Here is an 8956-nt window from a genome sequence, read left to right on the forward strand (position 1 = left end):
GATAGCGAGCGATATTTCTTTTAAGGTATTAAGGTATTTAGCTTAAGCATGCTTATATAAAATCGTATTATTAGGAGCAATCAATGTGTAATAAAAACATTATCTCTGATAAAAAAAGAAGAAGCTATTTTTAAGCAACGGTAAAAGTTTATCTTCCCAGAAATACTTAATAAATTTGAGTCAAAATGTTGTTGATGAAAACAAAATGGAAGTTGAGAAAGAGATTTATGTGTTTACAAAAAAATATGCCAGCAAGGTTTTACATTTTGGTAATTTATCTTTGTCTCTCAGTTCCAGATTGTCTTCAGAGTGATTTTCCTCCTTATAAGGAATCATCTTGGGTGAGCACAATGTAAATGAGTGGTAAATCTAGACTCAAGGCTTTTTAGAAACGTGTCTCATTTACACTGTTGTTGTTAGAGTCCATAAACAGAGCTCCGTGGCCTGTTTTCCATCGCCACATTCCTATTGTGCCAAAAAGCGGTTGTCTCTTGTTTGATTTTTTTTTAAAAAACTGCTTTCCACAAGATCATTTGTCAGCATTAATTTTAAACTCAAATTATTCATACGATATTTTAAATAATTTACATACAAGGTTCTCATAATAAAAATGAAAGTTCTTTTAAAATGATCAAACAACGCATTTATGGGTTTAATATTAATATATTTAATATCTTCACTCCAGTTCGGAATGCATAAATACATATGTAGGACTTACTTAAAATGTAATGCAGTATTAAAAGTATTAATAAAAGTCTATCTCAAATCTTAACTGACTTTAATCCATGTCTTAGAACAGCACATGCGCTTGATACACAAGCTTTTTTTATTTGTGCAGAAGAAATTATATTGAATGGATAGTCTATGTCAGGTTTTGTTACTGGTTTAAAATGTTATTTAAATGTGAATTTGACAACAGGCTTTGAGGTTTCAGGATTCCCCTATTGAAGTAGCAAAGTAGTACTGCAAGTAGTGGCTTTGCAAATATAGTGAACATAATTAACTTGAAATGAACTTTAATATCACATATATTGCATTTATATATTTACTATTAACTATGACGAAAACACAGAGACTGTATTTTCTTGCTGTCCTTACACATTATCATCTAGCCTTTCCTCTGGTGGGCTCTTGGCTGAACTGGCTTGCCCTGACAATCTCAAGTGATCAAACAATCTTTTGTATACAGTGTGAGGCAGAATTTTAAGACCCTTTGCCTGAGATGACCCCGCTATGTTCTGACTTCCAAATCGCATTGGCTGAACATTTCTCTCCCTGCCTCTGTTTGGAAGCACAGAGAAATACATGCAGCTCGCTTCTCCCGTCCGGGCTTTATACAACCACCCCCTCGGTTGTCAGTCATCCACACCCAGCTATGTAAGAAATGTAACGTGTGTCTCATCCTCTCTGCGTATTAGACAGCATTCTGGCATTTAACAAACACCTGCATGGCTTCGACGTAAACAAACCCAATCCAATGTGTTCAACGCGGCTTTCCAGAGGTCCTCGTGTTTCTCTCAAGAGCCCGTAACGCCACTATTTGAACTCTGACTCTACAGAAATCCTAAATTAGAGGATTAAAGACTGCGGTTTGGATAATTGGAAAATCTTCTAATTGATTTTGACTCTAAGTTCTGAACATCACCAATGACCGTAACCAATGGAAGAGATTCTCAAGGGTTATTTCTGTCATTTCATTATCGCAGATTTGCTCCGTAGGATCAGATCGCCTAGGATGGATGTTATTTTTCCAATAATTTGTAACGAATATTTATCAACCGAGAGTGAAGAGCTTTACAATGTCACAAACAATTTACATTTCAAATAAATGCTGTACTTTCGACTTTTGTTTTTGTCAAAGAAAAAAAATCTCTCTTGCCACAAAAAAAGCATCACAACTAATGTTTTCTGAGCACCAAATCAGCATTTTAAAATGATTCCTGAAGTTTTAAGTGTGACTTTGAAGTCTGAAGTAAGGGTTGGTGACGTTTAAATTAACTTTAAATTATAATAATATTTCAGATATGATACTGTATTGCTGTTTTTACTGTTTTGATTAAAAAAATGCACCCGTTTATATTAATGCACAACTTTATATTTTAACCTAGTAACTCTGAATGTTTTATGATAAATATTTCTTTAAAAGTACAAAAGGCACAATGAGCCTTACCTTACCCTATTTAAGATGTCTCTTAAATGCCAGTTTGTTGAGGTTGCCAGCTCTCAGTAATTAACCAAACCATCTGTAACATTTTCAACTTAATTCAACAGACTTCTACTTTGTACACAAGCATACTGAAATGGTGATCTGAATTTTTCAATTCACGCAGTCATGTCTAAGCTACACGTCGGTTCAGAATTAAATGTTTTAAACTGACTTGTATTAAGTGACTGCATTTTTGTTTAGTCCTGTAAAATGTAAAATAAGTGTAACTTCTTGTAACATGATCATTTGAATCCGACACAGTAAGGCCAGAAAAGAGTTTAATGTAACCTTTGGTACAGATTTCTCCCAAGACATTCCACTGAAGAAGCTTTGAAGGTTCGTCATTAACAGAGCAAGTTTTGCCAAACAGTTTGGTGGAGTTAATGGCAGGGTGTTGTTTAAAAAGCCAAGGATGGGCATATATCTTTTCTTAAATCTTATATGCATCCTTAAGCTCTGATGCTATAGACGCTTGAGGAGCTTTTATTGGCGGATACGTTGTTACTTTGAACATTCTCAGATCATGTGCTCGACAAAGGTCTGGTAATCAGCTTATGGAGTTCTTTGAATGCTTCATGTCAACTTTCCGGGAACTTTTTCCAGCATATTACCTACTGAAGTGGGAAAGGGGAACAAGCATTAAGCCAGGAATGGCATTTTGTGGAACACCTAACCAACTTGAAATTTGGCTTCTGTTAGAGCTGTCTCAAAAAAATGTCTTTCTACAAGCCAAAAGTCCTAGAATTAATTTATTTTGAAAAAATCATAAATATTAGCCTAATTTAACAATTTCAATATGATGATAGTTTTTACATGCCATGTGGTAAAACATAAATTTTAATCAAAAACATTTTAACATAAATATATTTTAACATCCATTTTTGCATATATGTGATATACATGATATATGCTCCAAATTTTAGACTGATTATATAAAAAATGCAATTAAACATTTATAAAGCAAACACATTACGCAGTGCTGTTGCTCAGTTGCTTGTGTCACATTCATTGCATGCGGTTAAGGCTGACGTGGAGGTATGAGTCACCCGATTTTGAACGGTTCATTTATTATCATCAGGTCAGATTTGGCCAGTTTTGCTCCCGATCTCTGGTTTTAAATCACTGCTCTCTGGCCAACCGTGTCACTTCACATCGCCACCGGTGGCTGTTTAACACCATATGGTTGTGTCAAATTCCAAATCTGTATAACCTGTATGCTTTCACTTGCTTTATTAAGTTACAGATATTCCAAATTCATCATATTCTTTTCTTAATGGTCAATTTCAGTCATTTTGGTGGATGTACCATTTGTTGCTCTGTACTCTTACTCTTACTTGGCCGTAGCCCAAAATTATAGTCAGACCAGCTAAACCACAGTGTTGGCATCAGGTAACTAGTGGGAGTTCCTAAGCAAGCAAGAAAGAGATACACAGGCATTACCTCAGCAGACTGATATAAATGCTTGCAATATGGCTGAACGTAACAGTAGAAAGTATATGCTGTAAACTCGGATGCTAGACGGTACACGGAAATTCTGCCTTTATTTAATGGGATGTTTAAACTATAAACGGTAGAGTTATTTCATAAACCTTTCCGAAATGAATCTTTCCTCGATAACCAGAGATAATTGACGGTTTTACCATTGTTCACTTATAGGCCGTATACCTAGGACATACATTAATACATATTAATAAGTCGATGGGCTGCTGCTGCTGCTTAATACCAAACTATAGACTTGACTTATAGATTTATATAAACATAGCAAGTTAGATTGGACTCTAACTAGCTGTAATGATGAAATTATATGCTTCCTCTGCTTAATGGACACTAATAAAATGTAAAAAAAAAAATCTCCTGTTTTTCTTAACAATTTGAAATGTTTTCTTTCTTGCTTTTATCCTGAGTAGAATGCCAATGCAAACATTATTTCAGAAGGCTGTCACTTAAAAGTGCTGTTATGACATCAGCTAAGGGCAGAGTACTGCTTTCCCACATCCCTTACATGGGTCTCATACCTCTCAAAGATGGATTTACAGCCAAAATGATGTGGGAAACTATGAAAAGCATCAATAGAATATAGTATTTATTAGAAATAAATAACTGCAAATTCATACGTAAACACCCTTTAAACATTATATAACAAACATGTTTATTTAAAGATCATATGTTTTATATATATACTGTATATATTTACAATATTTACAAACTGAACTCTAACTTAGATGTTTATACATTTGACAAGAGCAATATTTAATAGCTTGAATGTATAAATACATAATATAAGACATTCAATATTAGCAATATGCAATTCATTTCTTTCACAGAATAAACTGCAACCAGTAGCGTTCATAACTGCCAAGACATGTCTTGTAAAGACAAAAAAGGCAAGAAAATATCATGCATTTCATAATTCAATCAAAGGATTTAGCTCTGGTTTTGAGGAATGTGACTTTGAGGTTGTCAGGAATATTGGACCAAAGGCTGCGTTCAGCCAGTAAACACCTTTGAACGTCTGCAAAACAGCATCTAAATTCTTCTTCAACCAAAAACTCCTGCACACACTACCTGTGAAGGCAAATTCAACTTTGAATATATGCAGTTGAATGTGACACCCAGAGTTTAACATTTGGCAGCAGGACATTTTTGTGTGTGTTTGCGTGTGTATGTGTTTGTTTTTCCCATAAAACTTTGTCTTCTTCATTTTCACCATGACCATTGTCAGTAAACTTGGTTCTAACATCAGTTTCGTCAACTCACAAGACTGACAAGCTGTATGTGAGACGGAAAGGTCAAAAGAGGAGTTCTATTTCATTGCAAAAATAGCTATGTTCACATGATAAATATGACTGTTCAGAATTAATTTCATTTCCCTGTTTTACTCCAAGGCACTTTTCTTGGTTCTCTTTATTTCTTCAGGTCCGTTGAAATCTGTAAAAGAAAGCACAATGATTAACATGAACAAAAACCTGAATAAAACAAAATGCGAAGCTGGTAAACTGTATGAAATACAAACTGAAATTCATGCTGGAGAACTAAAGTATGCAAAAATAAAAGGAGGCGTTAGAAAGTGCTGATATCGTTTACTTCGTTAAGTATATATTATCCACCTGGATATGTCTATATTTTTTTTTTTAACATTTCAAAATGTCTATTTAGAAAACCCTGCCAATTGTTAGTATTTTAGTATACATAAAATGCTATAATTAGTTTTTACAAGGCAGAGAATGAAAAGATCTAAAATAAACCTTGTGATTATATAGTTTCTGCTCCTCAAAGGCACAATAGTTTGGGTATAAAGCAACACAGACGAGCAAATTGTGCAACACGGATGTTGAAAGGACTGAAGGTTTAATGTTACATTGAGAACTAAAGCAGAGTCATTAAGTAAAGGGCCATTGTCCATAAGTGTGGCTCCTAACTGTAAATGGTTAGAATGCCATTTACAGTCAATTGAGAATGTAATCCCAGATTATATTCATGTACTTCCTTTGACAGATGTAGTGCCGCCTGTTTTTGCTTTTCTTATGTTTTTGTTGAATTCAAGGAACTGTACAGCATTACTTAACTAGAAGCTCCGCAAAAACGTGAAAACCCTTTCATTCCAATCAGGTGAAGTAAAAGCTAATCTGGGTACTCCGTAATATTAGAAAGGTCATCAAACACTCAGGTGTAATATTTCTCATGTAGAGTTACGTTTAATACTTCTGTTCGTAGATTACACACTGTGTGCGTAACCAGAAACTCTCTATCAAGTTCTTTTTTTAGAATGCAGTAGCAAGAACGGTGGGATGATTGTGTCCTTGAAAATAAAAACCAGACATTTGATCCCTTAGTGTGTGTTCTGGGCAAATATTTCCATAACAAACATTTTAGCCGTAATATATCACACAGCGGAAACAAGTTTGCTATTAAATCTGTGTATGCATTATGTTAACTATTCACCTGCGACATCTATCCCTCTGAGCAGCGCTGGCTCCCTGCAAGTCTTGTAAGAAGCCGGGCACATCTTTTATAATCTAGAAGTCGACAAGACAGAGTTAGACACGCACCATAGAAAATCATAGTCAAAATAGTGTAAAAACATCAAAATAAAAAAATGTGCATGCGTAATTATTCACCCGAATACATGGCAAAACAGTTCAGATTAATTACTCAATATAGCTTATAAAATCATGCTAATGGTATTCAATGAGATGGCACTTACAGGCTGGTATTGTGCAGTCCCTGGTATTATGATACAGTTTATAAAAATGTTTGCTGCATTTGGGGCTAAAATAAAGCGGCCCTGGAAATGCACAGAAAAGACAAATTAAGTTATTGCAAAAATAATGACGAAGAGTAGAGATGCTGAAATTGCTCACCTGTTAAATGTTTTAAAAACTTCTCCTTCTGTCGAAGATCTCTCGGAAAGACCTCTGTTGAAAATTGAGAAATTCCTCATGTTGTGGTACCAAAATGTGATTATTCATAATTTTTTTTTTTTTTGGTCACAAGAGATGTAATGCCACCCAACAGATCAAACAACCACAACTGTATTCAAGTGTGGAGCAGTCAGTGCTTACCAAGAATGCGTTCATGCTGGTATGACTTCGTAACTTTATTAATGTCTTTTGTTTCGTCTGAGTGCTCGGTGAGCTCGGGGGGAAGCTGTGTGTTTCCCTCACTGTGATGCTCCTGTGCCAGTCTCACTCTGTCCCTTAGGAGGTCCAGCAGACTGGTGTCGTCCCTGTCTCTCGGTCTGCAGTAGCCGGTGGTGAGGATCAGCAAAAGGAGTCCTATGAAGACAGGTGTGCGCGCTGCACTCATGCTGAAAGGTGGGCAACGAGAGCCCCTCTGCCCTGCGTCCAGTCGTATAGCACTGCAAACACAACAAGATCATTTCAGTGCCCGCTGACAATACTTGAGATTCATAAACTAATAAAATTAGTGTGTAGCTGAAATATAATTTCTAGGGAAATGTAAAGATTTAAAGTTGAAATGTGTATGAATGTACACGTCTTTTAAATTTCACCATTTGAAACATTTTAAAATGATTTTTTTCTGTGGATCTCACAGGTATACACTGTAAAAAATTTAAAATTATTCAAAAATTAATGTCATAAATAATATTTATATAAATAATTGTAACATAATTATATAAACTTCTCGGTTTTCTTACGTCAAAAATTCACATTTGGTTCAATGAGTTACTTGCTGCTGCTTTAATTAATTGTACAACTATTGAGTAAAAACTGTTTACACCATCTTTTTCAGTGTATGAGGTCGTAAAAGCTGCATGAATAATTAACTAAAAGCAAATTATTATCAAAAAGCTGTTTAAATCATTTTAGATGACGTAGAGTATGCCAATTTACCACAAATATATTTGTAAATTACATCCTTATAAATGCTGATTATTGCTAATCATATTAAGCTAAAAGAAGCAAGTACATTATTAGCTACGCGTTGTTATCTCTAAATATATAATTGCAACGTGCAATAAATAAGTTTTCGATTAACTTAAAAACAAGTATATATAGCTTCAGGCACTGTCCGATATCTCTAAGCAATCACAGCATCACAGATCCAAGCAAGAATCCTCAGTTTTCTCCACTTTTACGCACGAACGCTTTTGCGCAAAGACGCTCTGGAGACAAGCGTTTATTCGGAAAAAGTAACAAATTACCTGTTTCTTTTCAATGCAGATTTAGTTTACACTTGTTTGAAAGCCGTCTCGCGTGTTTAAAGATTAGTAACGTTAACGCAAAACGCATCAAATAGACTCCGCTGGCGTCGCTTCTCCAAAGGTACTTCCACAGGCTCTAGCGCACCATGACACAAGGAGAGCGAGTCTCTTTTATATGTTTAAAGACAGCCGTGGTCATCTGTTGATCGCGTTGACTCGAAGTGGGTGGAAATTGACGAAAGTCCGCAGCTTTTATTTATTTATTTTCCCCCTCCGGTGCGTAAAGTTGCTTCAGATCATCCGGCATGGGTTCCTCACTTTTTATTGTCAGTTGCAGACGTAAGGAGCTGTCCCATGTGGATTACCCCGGCATGTCTTTAATTAGAAACGCGTTAAGAGCACTCCTTAAAAAATGCATTTTAATTCTGTTGGATCACCGTCTCGTAACGCGCATCTTCCGGTGGTCCAATTTGGCACGAGTGGAAAGATTCTCACCAGAAGTGTTTTCTCTGTCCTAATGCCTCTTTGTATCTTCTTATGAAACACGTACGCGCGGTGCTTCACTGCTCCTTTACCTCTAAAGTTTCCCCAAAGAGGATGCTGCAGTTTTGTATTTCAGCGCTAAATATCATCAGAAACCATCATGGTTAGAGCTAGAGTGGGAAGGCGGAATCTCCTGGAGACTTATCCACAGCAGCGTCTATGAGAAGACTGAGGCCTTCTCCAATATTGGTTTCGTTCTCAATCTCGACATTATACCACTCCCTTTGTGTATAGAAAAAAAATCACTCATATTTCATTCCCCTCCTCTCTGGCTCGCAAACGGTTTAAAGAAGGATCGCACACAAGTGCTGCGCACTTCCATGTCCATAGCTGATGATAATCAGGATTATATACCTTGGGAACTATTATTAATCATGTTGCGTGGATTAGTGTGGGATAACGTGATGCGGTGTTGAGGCACAGCTCAACAGTGCCACACAGTGTGAATGGGCTTGTTTGAATGATACGTGTTTAGAAATGTTCAGAAGGTAAACACCATACATAGATGTTATAAAATACACTTCTGTCATTGTTTAATCACT

At 35.9% G+C, this 8956-nt stretch overlaps 1 protein-coding gene across 2 annotated transcripts; it reads right to left on the bottom strand.

The window, feature by feature from the left end:
• Positions 1 to 4336: 4336 nt before the first annotated feature.
• alkal2b (ALK and LTK ligand 2b) lies at positions 4337 to 8634 on the bottom strand. Of its 2 annotated transcripts, none has more exons than XM_043262366.1 (6): positions 8367 to 8634; positions 6769 to 7064; positions 6568 to 6621; positions 6411 to 6491; positions 6149 to 6222; positions 4337 to 5134 (listed from the first exon to the last, which is right to left on the bottom strand). In XM_043262366.1, exons 2-5 carry the CDS (start codon positions 7010 to 7012, stop codon positions 6158 to 6160), a joined length of 444 nt encoding a protein of 147 aa, XP_043118301.1. In that variant the 5' UTR covers positions 7013 to 7064; positions 8367 to 8634; the 3' UTR covers positions 4337 to 5134; positions 6149 to 6157. The 2 variants fall into 2 exon arrangements, with proteins under 2 accessions (XP_043118301.1, XP_043118300.1); XM_043262365.1 differs by having other exon boundaries at positions 4339 to 5134; positions 7872 to 8630.
• Positions 8635 to 8956: the final 322 nt, after the last annotated feature.

Source organism: Puntigrus tetrazona, chromosome 17, assembly GCF_018831695.1.
Source record: "Puntigrus tetrazona isolate hp1 chromosome 17, ASM1883169v1, whole genome shotgun sequence".
In the NCBI taxonomy this organism is placed as follows: Eukaryota; Metazoa; Chordata; class Actinopteri; order Cypriniformes; family Cyprinidae; genus Puntigrus; species Puntigrus tetrazona.

Bases quoted from the DNA above. Each gene is read 5' to 3' on its own strand.
- alkal2b (XM_043262366.1), bottom strand. From the start codon at position 7,012: ATGAGTGCAGCGCGCACACCTGTCTTCATAGGACTCCTTTTGCTGATC. The intron at 6,492-6,567 runs GTGAGCAATTTC...GTGCATTTCCAG, and splicing joins GTTTTTAAAACATTTAACAG to GGCCGCTTTATTTTAGCCCC. The intron at 6,223-6,410 runs GTAAGTGCCATC...GTCGACTTCTAG, and splicing joins GGACTGCACAATACCAGCCT to ATTATAAAAGATGTGCCCGG.